The following is a 21,113-nucleotide window of genomic DNA, read 5'->3' as shown; positions in this document are numbered from 1 at the left end:
GCGTGTTGGCTTCCCTGTAACATTTGGAGGAAAAAAATATGTTTAGTCCAGTTTAGGTTAGCTTTCTGTCTCTTAGAGCTCATTTTCATATGCATATAGAGTATCTCAGTTTTCCAAAGCCTTTGTCCAGTCCTGAGGAATACAGAGCCTGATCCAAAGATGAGAAGTTAGGAAGACCTGTGCCTTTGAAACAGCTGCTTAGTGCTTAGGAGTGAAAGGGAAGGGAGGGATTAATAAAATAGTTTGCTGGAAGAAGGCTTGTGAGATGCAAATAGCTGTGCGTGTGCCACCCTTGTTTGGGTGCAGCTGGTATGAACTGCTCCTGACCCGGGGCAGAGGATCTGCTGGTGGGTGGTAGTGAGGATGAGGGAACTTGGCACTTCTCCGTGGTCAGAGCTCTGGCTACAAGCACGGCCTGACTTTAAATTACTGCATATTGCTAGCAGTCTGGTGGGGGCTGCATGCTTGATCTAACGCCACAGGGAAGCGTTACAGCTGATGCTGCAGTAAGGTCTGTGCTGTGGGATGACTTTGATGCTCGCCTCCTTGCGTATCGTGCTCTCCGCTTTGCCGTGTTTGTCTGGTGCAAATGTTTACCCAGCAAATGTTTTACCCCTCCTCTGATCACCTGTTTCCATTGCAAAACCCCAGCCCATCCCCTGCTCCCCGATATTCCAGTCATTAGCCTTGATAGCGCCTATCAGTATCTCCGGTATCGTGCTTGTTTTCCTTCGCTTCCCAGGGACGGTCATTGCAAGAAGCCAGAAATGAGTACTTTGAACCTGCACCAGCTGGCATTCAGGGAGCACAGAATGCTGCAGGATGAATAAATGAAGTCTCCGTTTCACAGGTGGGGAGAGCCAGAGTGGGAGAATTGCAGCACCACCAAGTCAATGTCAGAAGCAGAACTTGTCTGCATGCCAGGTTTTCTAACCAGATGGTACATGCCTCTGAAGTCGGTTGTTCAGTCTTCAGAGAACATTGCAAGGTTGAAAAATTACAGTTTTCTTTAAGAAATGGAGTATGACTTTCAGATCAGTAATTCATATTTTTTATTAGCTTTTCCCCTCTTTCTCAGCCAGTTTCCTCAGAGCTGAGAGCTTATTCTCACTTCTGAAAACCCTTCTTGGATTCTTTAATTTATGTTCCCGTGAGGTGCTGTCTTTAAAAAGAATTGTTCCTTTCAGAGACACTGTTTATTCTTCTCAGGATCTGTAAAATCTATGGGTTTTTCACATTAATTGCCCTGGAGGTTTTCACTTCTGTCTAAAATTTTAGTTAGGCTTCTTTCTCTAACAGACCTGCCCTCTGGCTGCTCTGCCAAATACTGCCAGAATACGAAATCTCACGTTGTATTTCCATGTAGAAAGAAATATGAATATTGGCATTTTTTTCTTGACACCTTCTTTTATATTCAGAGGGTTGTGGGATATGCCTAAAAGAATGTTTGTAAGCACTTTGCTTTGAATCTTTAGCCTCTAGACTGATGTTAAGTGAGATTTTTAAACAGGTGAATTTAAAATGCTCTCCTTGGGGATTGGCTTGTGCAGTAACCTCTACTGCAGGAGCCAGCTTCCTTGGGCGTTATATATTCTATATATACCCCTGGATAATTTGAGATTGCAGTGTCACAAAGGTCGTTGCTGAATCAATGCCACTTACTGTGTCCATGAGTTTATATTGGTTTGGCTTGGTCCCCAGATGACTCACAAACCGTAATTTGCATCCCGGGGAAGTCCGGCCTAAAACTGGTGTGTCACCACTGCCCGGTGATGTCAGAGCACCTTGCTCAGAAGGCAGTCACCGGTGACTTGCACATTTCACTCACCCTGCCGCTCTGGGGAGCTGGCAGAGCCAGACGAGCAATTTCTGGAAATTCGTGCAGGAGGATGTGTGGGGTTGCGGCAGGCATTGATGGTTTTGTTCCAGGACTGTGTTGAGGCTGCTGAGGACTGCAGCGGTGACACGGACACGTGCTGAGCAGCAGTGCTGTTAGGATGGGCGGGCTGGTGCTTGATGCCATAACCTCGGTGGGGATGGAGCCACGCTGGGCAGTGCTGCTCTGTTGTGGTGAATCCCTTCTCTATAGGATTGCCTTACAGTTTGTGCTATACTTCTCTTAAATTGGGGCTTTTATTCATCTGATGGAGTAGTTTTCTTTATAGGTCCTTGCATATGATCACTCAGTGGACGTGCAGGCCTTTGGTATCCAGAACAGGTTTTTAAGCTGGCAAACTAACCATTAAAAAAAGAGAAATGGTTCCTCTGTTTAGAAAAAATAATTTTTCCTTTTGAATCCTCAAACTTCTTCCTACATATGCCTAGTGCTCTGAGCTAGCAGCAGAGACGGATGAGATGTCAGGCTTGATAGATGGTTGGAGCTGTTTTTTGGTGGTTAAACAATAATGAAACTGTTATATGGTTGCAGGGAAACACTGCTCTCTGTGTGCGGACTTCGTCCCGGAGAAAGTTTCAATTGTTCCCAGGAAGGGCTATTTCTAAAATGCAGCTTCTGTGGCTGGTCACACAGCTGTCTAAATTACTGGCTGTCTTGAGGCCATTGCACAAGCATTACAAAATAGTTTGGAAACAGTTTATTTTTCAGATTCCAAATCAAGTGTAGATCTCTAAGTCCCTTTTGAGTGTATAATCAAAAAAAGTCAAAATTGAAGCTGGTGTTTACAGAGGCTGATTTATGCTCCGGGAGCTCTGAGCGCAGGTTTCTTCCTGGCGGAGGCTGATACATGCGTAATTCATGCCTTCTGTCTCTCAGCTTGAAAATCTTATCAGTGGTCGCATGCGATCATGCCTTGCTGTGTGGGGTTAGTCAAATCTAGCAGCTCATCGTGCGTCTGCCTGTGCGCGGGGCTCCCAGGTAAGATGAGTAAGATCCTCTCTTCTTCAGAAAAGGAGCGAGGAGGAGTTGATGCAGGCATCTGATGAAAATAAACTCAAAAACCTCAGCCTTCTTGTTCTCTCTTTTCCTGTCGTCATTTCTTCTGCTTGCTTCTCTGAGTCGAGGGGAGATCGCAGGCTGATTTCTGCAATGGAAATAGCTGAAGCAAGAATGTCCTTCCGAGGGAAGTAAGAAATTCCTGAAAAGAATTAAAATGTTGTTTAGCTTGCTGCTGGAGTCTCAGAAGCGAATTGCAGTGCCTACGAAATGTGCATAGAGAATGCAGTTGGAATTCAAAGCGCCAGTAAATGACTACTTGTGCAGAGCAAAGCAATGCATTTAAAAACAAAGTACTCGCAGTTGCTTTTATCTGCCCACGTCTGCCTTGAGAGACATCTGAAATCTGCACATGGGTTTATCTGATAGTCCTGAGTGGTGCTGATACCATCTCTGAACCCTTTCATTGGTGAAAACCTATTTAAGGATTTTCAGACTGTGTATATTCTTACAGATACTAAATTACATTTAAGATGTTATTTAATTAAATGTTATTAAGTAACCATTCTACAATCATACTTAAAATGAGTCCTGCCTCCTCAACAGTGTTTTACAAGTGGTGATCTGGTGAAAACCTAAGTAGCTTGGTAAGGTACTGTTATGGAAGCCTCAACTTACTTTTTACTTCTGGATATGACTCATAATAATGCAAGCTAATGCTTTTATTGCTCTTCAAGGAATAAGAGATGCAAGCTTGAAATTAAGTCTGGAGTGCATGGTAGTAGTTCCTAAAAATTCTCCTGTTAGAAGCAAAGGTGAAGGAAAGGATCTAAACTCTTCCTGTCTACTGCATACTTTGACTGATCTGCTGTAATCCCTAAATATGAAGGAAATAGCCTACAAGCATTTAGCAAACCTTCTGAACTTATAAATAAAAGGGGATTTTTACAACATCCACAAAATGTTTGAAGTCTAAAATCCGAGATGTTTTTCTAAACAGCAATTTAATAGTGTACTGCCTCCTGACACTTTTCTTTAAGTACCAATCATGTCATTTTTTGGCATAGCCAAATACGTTAGTGAAGCTCTTTTTAAAGTAAAAACGCTCCACTAAGCAAAAACAAACTTTTTGAACAATATTTTGTTCTGCACGTTACCGTAATTTTGGCTGTGAACTGGTAGGGAGTTAAACCTCAACTAAAAAGACCAGAAAACTAATTGGACTTGAGTTGTCTTTGGCACTTGCCTGAAACAAAGTCAGCCTTAAAATAACCTCCTGTTGTCTGCTTTTTCTTCTGCTGTGTTTTGGTATGACATTACATCGTTAGGATGCTCTGTAAAAGTGCAAGACAGTCATAAGTACATTTTCGCTCTAAGCATTTCTTCCCAGAAGGACCTCACTGAGCTGTGACAGCTCTCTGAAAGTGTTTACCTCCATTACGAATATAGCACTGCCTTGGAGGAGCAAGATATTAAATTGGTTCTGTTCCCTAAAGGGGTATCATTTGTGTATTATGTAGGGGAAACTGAGGCTTTGAGAATTGATCTGATCAGATGTACAGGTTGTCCAGGGCAGAGCTAGAAACTGAAACCAAAAATCCTCACCCACAGTTGTGCCTTATTATTTACCCCATTACGAATCTGGAAGTAATTTCTCAATGGCATTTGTTGAACTTTAGGTCTCTTTTAAAAATAGGAATAAGTGATGTGTGATTTTTGTGTATGTAATCAAAAATGGGGCAATCTCTGCTGGCCTGCTGAACTGAGAAAAGAAGAACTCAAAATGGAAGGAAGTTCACGGTGATGTTGCAAGGCAGCTGGTGGAAAAGGCTGGGTTGTGGGGAGCTTCCTCGCTGCAGGAGTCCTGCTTGAGCTGGAACACTGGGTAAGGTGTTGGGATCTGAGAACAGAAGTGGAGATGTTTGGAGGTGTTATTTAAAAAAAAAAAAAAAAAAAAAAGTTCCTTGTTGTTAAAAAGCTGTGTGAAAGTACAAGAGGCATATATCTGTTCCCAGCTTCCGTGATAGCCAGTATGTTTTTTCTTAATGCCCCACCATCAGTATTTAGTCTATTACAAAAGTCTTGTCTGTTGTTTTACAAAGCAAACAAATCCAGAATGGAAAAAGGCACTCCTTCCAGTAACTGAGAAGCAAAATGAAAATGGGACCATGCCTGTGTACTGCAAAGGTTGGGGAAAAAAAAAAGGCAGCAAATTAAAAAAACAAACAAACAAAAATCAGATTTATTGGTTTATAAAGCCCAACGGTTTCTGGAGCACTGACTCATAGTGTCTGAATGTCTTGGGCTTGCCAAAAGCTGTGCACTGAAATGTGAACCCAGGCTGCCTGGGCCATATATGGGAAATTTCCTCTTTGTGACGAAGGTGCGGAGTCCAGAGGATGCAGGTCCTTAAAGGCTGCTTGGAGGTTTCATTACCTAGCATCTTTGAAGTCTTTTGAAAATATTTTCTGCAGGTAGGATCCAGCATTGGTTTCATGTTCAGCAATCCTGACTTTCTGCTTGGATAAACATAAATTCCAGCACGTTGAGGTGAGCTGTGCCTTGGGATGGTGTGCTCTCCTGCTTCTGTTGGCAGTTTGCAGGGGTGCTTACAGTGCTTGGCACACAGTTTTACTGTTCTGCTGGAATGTGTGCGTAGAGACATGACAGTAACGGCAGGTGGGTGGCTTTCTGCTTTTCATGGCTTTAGTTGCAAGAGAGAAGTGTTTACTTGTATGGAAATAAGCTGTACTGACAGTGTAGGTAAGCTCCTCTGTGAGCTCTTGCAGCATCTCCTTGGGATGTTACCCTTCAACGTGCTATCCAAAAATCCTGGACAATGTGGTTGCTTTTTTTTTTTTTTTTAATGTTTCAGTTTGAGTAAAGCATGGATCTCAGTCTGTAATGATTTGGGGTTACTAATCCTTAGTGTTCTGCAGAAATCGAGACTGAAGGAAGACAGGCATGGCAGTCAAAGAAGAGCAGTGGTAAAGTAACTGACTTAGAATCTTTCAGCACTGGATACTGTAGGCGGTTGGAAATGGTCTTTTTTTCACAACATCTGTCCCACGAATGTTGCAAGTAGTTCCTGTTGCTCTACTGGCAGACACTGGATGGTAAGGCTTGCTCTTTCCTTCAGTTTTTAAGCTCTTATACAGGCCTGCACGTAAGCAAATTTGAATTTCAAATGCTTCAGTGCTAATTGGAGATTTTTTTGGCACAAAGCGATCGTTAGTATTTATGAAAATACTTCAGGAGTGCAGCTTCAAAGCCTCTCAAACTTTCACCTGTACTAGTTTACCACAAGTGAGGGTGGGTATTTTCTGTTGCCTACAGATGTGGTGACTAAGCTGTAAATGAACTGACTTCTGGGTTCCAATATCCTTTGTTGTCTGAATAACAATACTAGTACTCAGGTTGCGGGGCTCAGTATCCTGGACCCGCCTTTCTTTAACTGCTGACGAACCCAGAAGTACTCCAGTGCTCGAGGAGAACTGAGCTTTCACTCTATGTCAGCCACGACGTGCCTGCTGGTCTTTGTCCTCATCTATTGCAGGACATAATTTGCAGTTGCATTTTTTTTCTCGATTTCAGCACCTAGCCTGGATTTGAATTCAGGTTAATTTGGAATAAGCATAGCTAAGAAATGAGTTTGCAGTGTTGGTACTTGTTATGATGTGCCTAAATTACATGCATTCAGATCTTCTTCAGCCTAGCCAAGTAAGTGGTCTTTTTTTCTGGCTACAGTTAAACGGGTTAGAGGTTGCCTACCAGTCTGCACAGATCTTTGTTGCAAGCTATTTTACTGCAGCATCATCCACCTGAATGTGTTTTCCCCCACATGTATGAATTCCTTGGGTTTTATGTTCATTTTCTACTACCAGTTTGTGAAAAAGAGGCAGTGGGAGAGAAGGCTTTGTGTGCGGAGTTTTGAGGCTATCTTCTGATTCTAAAAAAAGACTCAGAAGTGTACTATTTAAATAATAAATCCCAAGCTTGCCATGAAAAGTAATTTAGGGGCTTTCCAACTGGCACTGTAGCTCATCATTAAACGCTCTTGACCCTTGGTGTCTGAAACAGTGACAGCACAGAGCCTGTAGAGCATTAGTGCCAATTGCAATCCCAATTTCAGACACATTTGATGCAATTCTGAGTGCCGAGACAGCACCACCTCCAACACAAGCTCAGCTGCTGCACGAATAGCACTGCAAGGCTTGAGATTGCACTTGTAATGAGTTCTGTTTTGGGAACAGCCACTCCAGAGTACTCCATCTCTCCAAAACCTTACGCCTGATACACCAGGTGGGACAGGGAGTTTGTGTACACATCACTGCAATTTGTGGTGAGATGCATCTTATGGTCTGTGCTCCTATCCTGCTTCTGGGAGCCAGAGGAGCAGTGTCTGGATAATGCCTCCTTCTCTGCTCAGCTGCCCCCGTACAGATGTGCTTCGTTCCAGCGATTAGCTGTTGATGAACACGTAACTTATTGAGCTGGAGAGAGAGCTTCCCATTCTCATCCAGCTCCCTGTGATCCCCCTGCTCAGACGAGCATCCTTAAAGCCCTTCAGCACCGATTAGCTTTTTCCTTCTTGAAAGCAGAGGTGACTTGAAAGTGTTCTTCTGCAGTACTGGCTTAAATCGGGGAGCTGCTGTTCCTTGTTTGTAATATCTGAATGTTGGAGTCGCTCAGCTCACAGCAGTGTTCTGCAGCAGAAACGTAGTTTGAGTGATTTTTATTACAGGAACTGTAGAATTTTCAAAGGGGGTGAGGGGTTTGTGGTGGTAGCAGCAGGAGGATTCCCTGAATTGATTATGTTGTGCCTCTGGGGACCATTTCTGGCTTTCAGGTGGGCACACACCCAGCTAGCCTGCCCCAGCTATTGCCACACGACTGCCACAGAGGTAGTCCAGGTGGGTTTGGGGATGGAAAAACTTCCCTTGAATACAGCTGGTTAGGGAAGCCGTGCAGTTATTTAAGTTACCGGGTTTTCATCTAGCAGTTCATTGCTATATATTGCAATTATTTTAGCAGCTACTCAACTGCTTGAAAAAAAAGATAGCTGGCTGAAACTAAATCCAGGAAAAGACTTGTGATGATGTGAATGAAAAGAGAAAAAACTTTAGAATACGAGCCAGGATCAATCTTTTTCCCATAATGAAAAGTACAGATTGAAGTGGTGCACAACGATCTCAGATTCCTGGGCTGTTGTGATTGCAGAGCTTTTGACAGAGAGCTTCTGTTTTTGCAGTCACTTCTGTGTGTGATGGAGACAGAAGTTCACACATGCAGGATGCTAGGCAGGTGTGGTAACAAAACGCAGTGCTTCAGAATTGAACTTCTCCAGAGTTCTTCCTTATTTTTCTGACTTTATTTAGTACAGTTGACTGAATTCTGGTTTGGTGATGGGCGTGTCCTGCTAGGGTAAAAGTGTGCACCAGATTTCGTGTTGCTGTTTTTCAGGATAGCAAGGTAGTGGAAGGGAGATGGTGGATCTGAGGTTACAAAAAATTATTGGGCAAGAGGTATGGGACTAAGTAATTAAGGTAAACTGGGTAAGACAAATACTTGTCCAAAACTAGTCAGTAATGTGATTTCATTAATCGCTAGGGTTTTTTGTTGTTTTGTTTGTTAGCTTGCTGAAAGAACGTCACCGACTTTTTGCAAGGGAAAAAGCAAGCTGTTGCTGAATTTCCATTTTGGCAGATGTCTCGAAACCTAATTATGGGTAATAGCAAGAAGAACTTTTAATCTAAATATTTTTTCAAAATATGCAGTGCAACTTTAGGTCAAAATAAACAGTTTACATTGCAATAATACACCCCCCAGGTACCCAGTTCCCTTTAAAAGAAAACAGGATTTCCAAGGTTCTCTTGCTGGGAAAAACCATTTGACATCAGTTGTGCTTCTGAGAAGGAAGAAAACGGGTGAGTGCTGTTTGCAATTCAGGTGCAGAGCCTGGGAGTCAAGTGATGGTTTCCTTTTTGTGACTTTGGTATTGGCTTTTTCTGCAATGCTGTATAAATAGCACAGCTTTCTAAAAGCATTTTCTCAGTTTCCAAATGAAAATGACGGGTCTCTGGTTTCAAAGAGGTGTTGAAGCGCAGATCCTGTGCGCTTGTAACAGCACGGGGGGATTTGCTGATGGCCATAGGTGTGTGCACTGATACACACACAGCATCAGCAAGCTTGGCACACAGTATGCTTGCAAAGTAACATTGAACGCTGATAAACACTGATAGAGCTGTAAAATGCTCTTGGATTACCCGCTGTGTTTTTTAATGTATTTGAGGTCTCTAATTCTTAATCTTCCTCTCTTTAAGCACGTTTTCCAAAGGCTTACATTGCAGAGGACTTAACTCCACTGTAAAACAGGTTATAGCAGTATAAAGGGATCTTTGTCTGCATGATGGTTTCCTTTGTACAATACAACTAGGAAATTGCTTTGGTATTTTCACTTCTCGTGGAATCGGCAATGATTTAAGGCGATAGAGTTTCAGCAGAGCTGTGTGGAGTTGTGTCTGTGCAGCTCCAGCTTTTTCCTGCGCTGCTTTGAGCCCTGCCCCAACGGGCTGCGCTGTTTACTTTCTGCTCTGTGGTAAACGGATGTCACTTCCTTGATTAAAATGCTGGTGTGTGGCCAAATTCCCGTCCTTTGGGCTCGGGGAAGCAGCGCACCTCGCAAACGCACTGTCAGACGCGGCTGTGCGCTGCTCTCCGTCACCTGGCTGGGCACATTGGGATGCTCCACGCCTCTGCTGCCTACCTGGAGGCTTTGGAAGGCATCGTGGCTGCGTTAAGGAGGGCCTGAAGATGGTTTACTGGAGTCTACAAGCTGAGCTTCCAGCCCTGTGGTAATGCACCCGATGGGGAAGGTCTAGGTAGCTCTGTCCGCCGGCGGTGGCCAGGGGATGCGAGTGTGCCAGGGCTGCTCAGGGGCAGCTGCTGGCCCTGACGGCAGGCGTGCTGTGCTCCCTGGTGCTCCAACACCTCGCCAAGACGCCACAGAAAATAACTGGGATGCTTGGTTCTGACTAAGCTCATCGCGGATTGAGCCGAATGCCTCGTCCTCCGTGTAGCTGGACAGTTTCTGAGACGGACATCAAAGTCACCACTCGGACTGGTGAGCTGTCATGTATTTGTCTTCATAAAGATTGTCGGTGTTGCATGCTTAGGTGCCTAGAGATGAGACACTTAGTCCCTCCAGAACATTTCAGTCTCTCTGCCCTAAAACCCTCCCATTTCTAGCTGTGGTACAGTTCTGACGTGTGCTCGTGTATTTTTGCAAGATGTGCCTGTTGTCATCCTGGACACGATGTGGACTCCTATCTTTGCTCCTAAGTGCATTTTTCCTTTCCCTAGGTAAAAATCTAAGGTGCTTAAACCAGTTGTTAGATACAATGAACTGGGTTTCCTTGCTTCCTGCTAGCTGGTGCCCAATCTTCAATTTTTTCTTCATGCTAGTTAAGACACCAGCCTGCCTCGGACTGACAGCCTGCCTCCTTGCCTTGTGCCTCTTGCAAATATCCTGTTTGCTGAGTTTTCCCTCAGCCCCAACACGTGGCTTCTTCCATTTACCATAATTCAGGTCTGTGTGCCTGTGACACAGACTGATTAAAATAAAACTTAATGAATAAATGTCATTTGAGCAGATTATAGCCTTGTTATCAAGTAAACACTAATTTGTGATGAGGGAAGCAGTGATTTCAGCTTTTAAGTGGCAGGTTATTAGTGGAACTAATTTTAGCAAGGCATTCCTTATCAGTGCAGGTTTACTTTTATTAAAAAAGGAGGAATTACAGCAATGAACAACTATACGGTGCTATTCATGGGGCAAAAAAATGGTTAATTCATTAAATACTTAAGTCATTGCAAAACAGCATTCATGAAAGTGGCATCTGATGATTTCTTTCAGGGGTTACTGCATGGAATAGTAACATAAAAATTCTAAAAGTGCTGTGGCAGGACATGAGTATTTTGAAGTCACACTGCCTTGTTCTGGCTTCCTGAGCAGTCTTCAGTGATCTTTAAGGCCCTGGAAATACTGGGTAGTAGTGTTTTGTTTGTTTCTTTTTTGAATAAAATTAATCCCAGTTGTCTTCTGTCCCACTGGAAGCGATGCCTTACCAGTGAATGTGGCGTTGCTGTGGATGCTGCGCAGTGGAGAGCAGGTCAGATGTGTGGTTTTTGTCCAGTGCCTGTACTTGAAGCACATCTCAGTGGATTGTGCAGCTCGGCAGTTGGCTGGTACGTGGCAAAGAGTGAGGGGAAGGGGGAAAAAGGAGGCTGAGACCCTGCGGTGATCTCATGGAAACCTCTGAGAGGTGGGAGAAGGCAGTTCAGGAGCACGGGGCGCTGCTGGCAGGGAGTAATCTGAGTGATGCACGAGATGGACCGGGGAGCTCAGAGCTGACAGAAGAGAAGCTCAGTGTGCCGAGCTGAGCCACTAAAGCAGGAGGTGTGAGGGCAGCTGATGGAGCTAATGAGCAAGTGTGATTGTTGGAAAGCATGACCTGGCAAGGCTGCTGTTCTATCGTGCATCTCCCTCCCTTTTTGGCATCCTTCTGTATCTGCAGTAGCCTCAAGGGTCATTGGCCTTGGTGTTCCAGCGGCTGAAGGACTCCGGGGAGGAGGAGGAGGACTTGGTGCTGCGGCCTCTGCTCATGTGGGAGCAAAATCAGCTGCTCGTGGGAGCACAGTTCCTTTTGATCTCTGAACTCAAGTGTCTTGTTTGTGCTATTGTATTTTAGCTCCCAAATTCCTGAGCAGCCAAGCACACTCATGGACAACTTTATTCTGTTGAGCCAAAAGCTCAAAGATACTGAGAAATGTTGGTTTTGCTTGCTCTGGTCTCTTACTGTTTGCACTCTTATAAAAATTCCCTTTATGTTCCTGTTCAAACATCAACCTAAGGTCTCCTATACAGACAAAGCCTACCCTTTGATAGAAATCCACAAAGCATGTGTAATAAATCCTGTGTGTAGACAGTAGTCTCTGATATTCCAGCCAGAAGGGTTATGGCATTAATATTGCCTCTGCAGTAAGAGGTATCGTGAGAGTCTGAGTTCAAATGCTTGCTTTTCTTTTTTTAATGAATATGGAAAGCATAAAATCCCAGGAATGCATTATGAATGCTATCTCCAACAGGGGATGTGAGGAAAGCTTCTGACATCAGTGATGCTGCCTCTGGAATGGAGTAACGCTCTCAGATTTATACGAAACCCATGGAGATGTACAGAAGATGTTAATGAACTGCTGCTGAAATGAATTTCAGCCTGCTGTTTAAAATCAGTGAAAAGAGTCTCAGCATTCACAGCTTCATATTTGAGGGGGGGGAAAAAAAGCAATCCAAGCAATCCATCGGAGCGTGGTAGTGTGGCAAGCAACTCCCTGCCTCATCCGCGATTTACTGGATGCCTTCTGGCTTTTCATTAAAGGAACTCAAGAAAGAAGGTAGAAGAGCACCCCCACCCTGCCAGGAACACGCCCAGAGTGATAATTGCAGGTGGGTGGATGTGTTTGCATGGCCAGGTTAGGCTGTCTTTGATCTTGCACCTCCAGCCCCTGCTATTGCAGGCACCCCGAGCGCAACACGCGCTTAGGGTGCAGGGCAGGTCTGCGTGGCCACCAGGAGTTCTCCGGTGATTGCCTGCAACACAGCTTCAGTTTCCCTAAAGCGTGATCTGCTCTCATCCTACAGCTGTGTAGATAAAACATTTATTTTCTCCCGTCAGCCAGTGTGAGCAGGATGTCCAAGAATAACGATGCCTGCTGCTATCAGTAATGCCTGCGGTGTTACTCACACCAGCAAGTCGACCTCTTCTATTCAAGAAGTTGCTTGAGAACTCCAGAAGACTGTGGTGTTGTAGGCATTGCCACGTGGATGTGCTAATATTGGTCAGGTTACTGGAGGGGTGTGCCAAGCACAACAAAGCAGCAGCGTTTTTTGCTGGTAAATGTGGCAGGGCAGTTGTTTTTTGCAGCTGGGGTGCTCCCTGCATGGAAAACAGCCGCTCGTCTGCGGAGTTTTGACGGGCTTTAAGTGGGGCAGTGCTTGCTAGGTTACAGTACTCGAACTGCCACAGCTGCACCACAAACCTGTCCTTCCAGAGCACTGCTTACAGAAATCATCAGCTTCTGGGTGGTGCTGACCATGTGCCTCAGAATGGGTAATGAGATAGATAAGGGAGTAATTAGGCTATAGAAGACATTGTAGAGCAATCTAAGAAATTGCTAGGTTGAAATCTCACCCTGAAGTACAGCTGCTGCTCCCAGTCCTCCTCCTCCGGTCTGCAAGTGGTACTGCGCAGAGCAAAGGAAAACCCCTTTTCGAAGCAGGTGCTGAGCCTTACCTCTGCTTTCTGTCATCTTCCTTCAGCTGTAGGCAGACACAGAGATTGTAGCACCTTCAATCTCAGTCCAGTCTGCTTGGCAGTGCAGCCACCGGTTAGCAAAGCTTCACCCAACTGGTGGCGGTTTGAAGTTCCCATGGAGCAGCTGCTGCCTTTCCAGCCATTAGCAGCTTAATTACTGCTTTTCAGCCACCGTGGGCCCGTGGGAATGTGAAACTAGTAGCAAGTATCTAGGAAATGATGTGGGCTGGTGTGGACTCCTGAGATGCAGAGCATGAAGGCAGCTGCACGGGTGGAGGTTTGTGAGCTCCTTCTCTTGCCTGTGGAGCTGTTGGGCTGGGCTGGGGCAGGAGGGCAGGCTGCTGGCTGGCTGGTATGGCACTGTGTGCCTGCAGAAGCATCCTGCCTTGTCCAAGGGCTGGTGGCAGCACAGAGGTGTGGGGTGGCTGCTCACAGGGCAAGTGTGTGTTCAAGAGGAACTCTCCAGCCTCCCAAAAACTCCAAGCTGTTCGTTTCCATGCACCTAGCAAATGGCAGCACAAAGTTTCAGTGAGGCACCTCTGTCAACGTAAATCCTGCTTGCTGACAAGCCTAAACTTACACACCAAGGTTCTGAAATAATTAAAACCTGACATACGCTATTACAGGCTGCGGTAACGTGGCTGTTGTACCTCCATGGGCTCCTTCCCCTTAAAGACAGGAGGTGCATTTGGGAAAAGCTGTGCAGACCAGAGGGCAGGCCTGGCTGTAGCTGGCTGCTTGTGGATGTTTCCCTTCATACTCTCACAGATGAGTAGGATTAAGGTTCTTCTGAAACAACATCTGAACCTTTTCATTTCCTAGCAATAGCGCAAATCTACAATTTCAGCTGAATGTGGAGTTCTGTCTTATTTTATCCCTGTTTGTGCACTCCCTTGTGTTTTTCTTCCTGAAGTTTGATGTGTTACAGTGTTCCAGAGTGAATTACTGGGCTGGCTCTTTAGCAGAACAAAGTTTTTGAGGGCAGGCAGTAGCATTTGTATATTCCACTGTCGTGGGTGGCCTTTGGTTTGCAGGGGTCTTTGGAGCAGGAAGAGGAGAGAGCTTACGATGGACGCAGTTTTCCCCTGCTGCAGAGCCTGTGAATACAAGTTTCACTGTGCAGGAGTCTCTCATGTTGTTTAGATTTGCAATTCCTAGGAAGAAACCTCCAAACAGCATAGTTTAAAATACAAACTCAGTGTTTCCTAAATATATAGGATCTGTTAATGTGTGAGAAGGACTGACTGCTTGAAAATGAGTGTGCAGAAAGAAAGAGTAACTGTTTTTTCCTGTGTGATATGTGAAGTATGTGTTTTGATTGCAGTGCAGCGCTAATGCAAGTGGATGATGTGTTATTTCTGTTCGTGGAACGTCTCTCCATGTATTTATCAAGGGATAATTACCTTTGCTTACACAGGATGACAACCCTGGCATGTGAAACCTAATGTTAGGCTGAGACGCTGGAGCTGTACCGCTGCCATGCGCAGACCTCAGCTCCCTGTGTCAGTGAGAACTCGCTCTGCTTTTCCCTCAGTTCTTGTTTATGGTTCTAAATACCAACTGCATTCAAGCTCATCTTCTGACACAGAGTTTTGTACGCAGAGATGCAACACGAATCCAAGTAGCTGGGGGCCTGAAGGCCCTCACTGTTTTGCTGTGACCATCCCGTGTGCTTTCTGTGCGGGATGTGCGTGCTCCTGCCGAGGTGGTTTGCTCTCTGGAGCCGCTGGGCAAGCACAGTAGCCTGCTTGTTGTGTCTGAGGGTGGATCCAAGTGACGTGGGAGGAGGGTGGTCCAGGCACCTACAACACTTTCTGTCAACACTCACTGATAGGATCACACTTTGTGATTTTCAGGGTTCAGTAGCATCAACTTTTAAAAAATTTAAAATCCCAAATATCTGTAATAATAGTCCTGTGCCCTGTGTCTGTGCCATGCTCTTGGTCACCCTGTCCTTCCATCAGCCGCCTGCTGCTCCTTTCTGTTACTATCCTGCTAGCAGAGATCTCAGCACTGTGAACATCGGTTACGCCACAAATTGTTTGTCAGTCACAAATCTGCAGCTCTTCACACAAACACTGCAATCTGCTGAGCTGCCAGGGTAAACCCGTCGGTAAGCTCACCATTGTGAATCCTGAAAGGCGCGCGTCCGCTGCGGTGACAGCAGCCACTTTGACAAGCCACGTTCAGACTTCAAAAAGAATAAAGATGCCACTAAAACTACAGATACTGGAGCTGCACCAAACTGCAGAAGCTTTCCAATTCAAGTACATCAGCCCCAAAGACATAACACAGCTTCAGAACAAACCAACCCCCAGTTTGTTGTACCAAATAACCCTTAGGGCTCATACCAGCCCCCTTCCCGTGGGAATCTGGGTTTTTACAGTGGCAAAAATTACTGTGGTGAAATAAATGAATTGGCTGCATAGCTGGGAGATGTTTTTTTTTCCAGATTATAAAACCGAGCAGTTGCCGAACGCTGCCAGTGATGGACCTGATTGTTAAGACATAAAAGAAACACAGTCCAGGAGCTACAGCGTGAATGCAGAAATGCAGAGGAGGCAATTTGTATTCTGTTTACCATTAAGTGATGACACGTGGTGTGTGCTCTAGAAACTGAATGCCCAGATGAATTCAGGTTTCTTTGTAAACTCCCCAAAGCCAGTTTATAGCAGTGTGTTTCTGGAATACTTCTGCATGGGTGGTCTTAGAATACAAGACTGCATTTTGTGCTGGGCTGCTGGGATTTTAGGTTACGTGTGTGTACGTCACTGTTTGGCTCACAAGAAAATAAACAAGCGATTATGTGTCTCATATGCAATTGTTTTCCCAAGTTACTTAGTGGGAGCTAGTATCTGAATTCTCTTGAATGACTAACATTACTTGCTGCATGATGATTTAGTGTTTAAATGCTGCAGATTTGATTGAGAACTGGCAATGTGAGGTCAGTGGCTCCCCTCTCCTTATCCTGTTAGGTTTGTACCTGTAAATTTGTGGAGGGGTTTAGAATGCAGTTGAAGAATACTCGTCTGCAATCTAGCTGTTAATTACGTCTTTTATGCAATGCATTACTTAAATAAAAAGCAAGCTTGTTATCTTTTCCTGATACACAAAAAAAGAAAGTGTGTTTTGCTTACATGGAGTAGAGACAGACTGTTACAGCAAACTAATCATAGAGTTTCAGCCAACTGGAACATAAATTTTATCTTATCACTGGGATCTCTTGACACTTAAGAAATTCCACTAACAGCAGTCCCGAACTTTGGCCTTTCTCATCAAACACATACGACTGGATGCATGGTTTTTGTGTGTGCACGTTTAAGTTAGAGGAAAGCTCAAAGCTTACAAATGTTGCCAGAAAGTGAATTGATGGTGGGAAATTTAAATGTGCATTGTATGTTTTGTCCTTGCTTTACCTGACAGGTTGCTCCTTGTGCCGTGTCTAATGTATATTTTTTTCCCTTTCCAGTTACTATGTGGGCAGGCTGTTGTAACTGGTTTTGCCTGGATGGCTCAGCTGAAGAGATGCAGTCGCAGCCAGAGCAGGGAGCCAGAGCCCAGGCCTACTCCAACCCTGGGTACAGCTCCTACCCCTCTCCCACTGCTTCTGAGGAGAGCTGTAAAGCGTGCGGGGCGCACTTCGACAATTCCTCCAGAAAGGTGAGTTGTGAACGTCTGCCCTGGTGCCGCTGACTGCTCACTTCGCAGCGTGCTGCCTGATGTCTGCTTAATTACCAAGAGCTGATTTGAAGAGAAAGGGGTGCACGTTAGAGGCATCTGATTTGAGGATACCATATGGAGTAAGACAGCTTGCCTTTGCTTCTGTATCCCTTAGTCATTCTTTCGCAATTAGCAGGCGCAGTTAAAGATGATTAGAGATGTGGTAGTTAGCCTTAGACTTGGCTCTCCCAGATGCTAAAAGAAGGTGGTCGAACTGCTTATAACCGTTTAAAGGAGCATTAACTTGAACATTAGTTTTTTCATTTGTTATTTTAAAATGTCTAATGCTCTTTAACAAAAAGTCATGGTAAGTTTAGTAGTCTATCTGTGCTTCCAGGAAAGGAAGATCTACTATCTCCTGCAAACTAAAAAGCCATATAAGTTTATTGAGGGTGTGTTGAATTGCTGAAGCTTGGTGCCAAAACAAATAAGCCAACCGGAAAACAAATCCATTTTATCTTGTCTATAGACTTCACTTTCAAGCATATAGATACCAAAATAATTGCTATCGTGAGATCTTCAATTAGACAGTAAACCCCGCCTGGGACATTATTTAGGCGTGGTGGTTCCTATAATGCTGCTTTTAAAATCTTCTTTTGAGGAAAGCTGTTCAGAGTCCAAACTCCATGGCTTAAGAAGTGTCTGATATATTTATGCCTGTTGGCAAATATCTTTGAGATATTTTTTGAGGTATTTTTTCTGAGAAATGGTAAGTCTTGGTAGAGCTGTTGCTTTCTATTCATTGAACAACAGGGATGCTTACTTTTGCACTGAGAAGAGTTACTGCTCCAGAAATCCTTACAAATTGGAGTTTTAGTAATATGTTTTGAGGTGTTACTCCCCTTAGTGTAGGTTTGGGTATGTAAATATGCTTAGATGTCTTTTGACAGCAGGCAGATTCCGGGTCAGCTGGGAATAAATGGTACAATCACTGCGTGTGAGTGTGCATAATATTGTCTTTACACTGTGGAGTCTTTGCACATACTTGCAAAAAGAATTATTCTGAATCCAATGTTAACTCCTCTGCATACTAGCAAGTAGTGGATGTAGGTGATTCTGCTTTGAAATGTAAATAAATCATGAAGGTATGTGTGAGTTATACTATACCCAGTGCTAGGCCTATTTTCCCCTGTTATCTTCTAAAATGCACGTTCCAGTGTAAGCTGCTTTCCAAGCAGTGTCTTGTGTATGAGTTATTGATGCCTTTCCAGGTATGTGAGAACAGAGGGACCGATGGGGGCTAGGTACAGCTCCGCTGTGCAAGTTGTAGAGGATCTGCTGAAGCAGTGTAAGATGTTTCTGCCCCCAGCAGATTTCCCTGTTTTCCTGCTGGAGCTGGCTGGCTGCGTAACTGGGACAGCGGAGTACAATGCGTGCTTCTGTCTCAGCTGCTCCCATTCAGCGCAGGCTATCAATGAAGATGAGTTTGAGGCTTATGTTCTGTATTGTGAAGGGGGGTTCCTAACTCACAGGCCACCTTTCTTCTGCCACTGCAACCACTGCAGTCCCTGGGACTGACAGGGGCTGGGTGACTACAGGTGGTAAAGCTTAAACAGCTGCAGGAAGGTCTGCTAGAGCTCAGCCATCAGCCCTTGGCCTCCAGAGGGGGATTTGATGTAAAGAACTGCATACATCAGTTATAGAAAAACTGACATGTTTGTAAGCCATGTTAATTCTTTAATTCTGTTGATGTGGATGGAGAAAGGCAGGAAATCTTACTTTGATGCAACAAGACCCCAGAAAACTGTTTTGTCCCAGGAGAGGCAGTACCTTTGAACTCTAAACTCCAGCTGATGTTTATATTGAAATACAGTGGATTAAAACAAATTCTTTCCACGTTGCAGACCGTATGGATAACTTAATTTGCCTTCAAAAACAAAGGCAGAAAGATTGTATTTTAAGTTCTTGAATTTTCATCATAATTGTATTTTTAATTTTCATATAACATGGCATCAACTAAAAGGACTGGGGTAAGGAACATGTGAATGAGCATGGACTTGTAAAATGCTTTTAAGTAACTGTTGGAGCATCTTTAAAAGATGTAAAGCTCAATTTTGGAAGCAAAAATAATCTCAATTCTTTTGTTTTGTTTTTGTTTTTCTTCCTTAGCTGACTTCTTTGATCTTGCTGTTCTGCAGCAAAATCCCCACAATCTTTTAAATTTGAAACAAGCATTCTTCATTTCCATCTCCACCAATGGAAAGCTATGGCAGGCGTTTCTGGGGGACATGTCAGATTGTTGTTCCTTCCCTGTTTTCTGATTTCAGTGGCTTAAACTGGCTGACATTTCAGGAAGATGCTTTTCTTTGCATACTTCCAGAAAAAGCTCCTGGCAAGCTGGAGTGTAAGATTTGAAGAAAGAAAAAAAAAAAAAAAGAAACAAACCAAACTAAACAACACTAGCTGTGCTGAAAGCTTGAATATTGGCATTTCTTCCTTTTATCCTGCATATGGAGAAGAGCCAAGTGTATCAAAGCCCCATCCTGGTATCTCGGGGAGACTAGCTGTCAGAGCACACCACCCGCAGCAGCTTATGTTCAGGACAGACTTCTGATTTAAAGTATTTTGCTTCTGCTTGACCACCCTGTGATTGTGCTACCAGTTAGAAATAGTAAGCAGCGTTCAGACATGGTCTGACCTTTTAGTAACAGGCTTTAATTTACTGCCATGTCTGAAATGCATCGTTCTGAAGAGAACGTGGTCTTTAGTCACGGCCTTTTCAGAGGTCAACAAATGTATCAAAAGCTGTAAAAGCTGCTTAATACTAAGGTGCAGCAAGCAGCTTGTGTGTGTGTGTTCAAATACCTGACGCTTTGATACAGGCTGGGAACGAAGATGAATCCTAGTGGCGAGCTGATAAGTCAGAGACTTATCAGCCTGCTTTTATTTTGACTTCTCAAGTGTATCATTTGATAACTAAAGCAAACTTGTGTTATTGCTGTTAATGGCTTGCAAAAAAGTACGCTGGATAATGCAGCCCTTGTGCTGTGCTCGCTCATGTGATATCTAAACACAGAAGCACTCAAGTAGGCGTTTTCTGGGTTAGGAGGTCCTTGGCCATACAGTTCCCTTGGGAGCCGAAGTGGCAGTCTGCAGAGCACGGGGAAGGCTACCCTACAGCCAGAGTAAAGCAGAATATATACACACACATATGTATATATGTTTTTTTCTCAGTTTTTCTGGTTGCTCTCCTGACAGGAGACAGGATGGCAATTGACAGAAGGAAAGTGCTGTTAATGTGGTTATTTTCCATTAATGTGCCTTTGTGTCCCCACTCCAGGCATGTGCCTGCCCCAAATCTTTTCAAATTAATGAATTTTTCCTACAGTATTGGGGTCAAAGAAGTCACCAATGCTTCTTTTAATAATGGCCAAGTTATGGAAAACTTTTCAAAACTGGATGGTATATGGGGATTGACTTCCATCAGCAACAGAGCAAGACAGGAAAGGCACTTTACGTGGCGTGCCCCCAGATAAACAGCAATTTTGAGATGAGGTTTCAAGTCCGCATGAGATTCTCTCTGTGGTAAAAATGTTCATGTCTTACTGTGCTTAGGCAGGAAGCTGGGACCTTCCCCACTAACTGTCAATTTAAGTCTATCACAGGGGCTAAATGAGGAGTCTGGTGGTTATAATTGTATGGGTGGTGTGGGCAAGGGGGCTGCCAGGCTATAAAGGGGTCAGAAGGAACTTATGTAAGCAAGTAGTGTATTACACCTTTAAAACATGAGAAACATCTACTTTCTTTGAACTGTGAAATCAGAAATGTTCTTTAATCACTAGGAGCAATTCATGAAGCTTTTTTTGTCTATGAGTTTGTATTTGTTGCTTCTCCAAGTCTTCATGGGTATTTTTCCTCATACAGCTCTGAAAGATTGGGATGTTAGGATAACTAGGCAAATTTATGGTGAGTCATAAATCGAACAGGGAAAACTCTTTCTCTCCCCCAAGCAGATGTAGAAGGGTATAAATCATAAATATCTAACCACAGCCTAAAACTCCAGTGATACACGGTGACTGTTACTGACTGGTCTTTCTGAAGCCTTTTTGATTTTGCTCCAGTTCCTGCTGGGACAAGCAAACATACACACAAACCCTTTCAGAATGAGGAATCTCAAAAGAAAGAAA

At 44.1% G+C, this 21,113-nt stretch overlaps 1 protein-coding gene across 11 annotated transcripts in view; it reads left to right on the top strand.

Annotated features, from left to right (window-relative positions):
- Positions 1-21,113, top strand: part of RFFL (ring finger and FYVE like domain containing E3 ubiquitin protein ligase) — a 32,583-nt gene that overhangs the window by 3,022 nt on the left and 8,448 nt on the right. For 6 of the 11 annotated variants that reach the window (XM_027471777.3, XM_027471778.3, XM_027471781.3 and 3 more), the window contains exon 2: positions 16,736-16,926. In XM_027471777.3, the coding sequence (XP_027327578.3) occupies positions 16,736-16,926 (191 nt within the window). Of the gene's footprint in view, positions 1-742; positions 851-2,790; positions 2,876-9,528; positions 10,017-12,040; positions 12,399-16,735; positions 16,927-21,113 lie in introns of those variants that run through there. The other 5 variants (XM_005010647.6, XM_038165693.2, XM_038165691.2 and 2 more) reach the window with 5 other exon arrangements.

The sequence above is a fragment of the Anas platyrhynchos genome, chromosome 20 (genome assembly GCF_047663525.1).
Source record: "Anas platyrhynchos isolate ZD024472 breed Pekin duck chromosome 20, IASCAAS_PekinDuck_T2T, whole genome shotgun sequence".
NCBI classification, from domain to species: Eukaryota; Metazoa; Chordata; class Aves; order Anseriformes; family Anatidae; genus Anas; species Anas platyrhynchos.
This window is presented reverse-complemented; position numbering and strand designations above follow the sequence as displayed.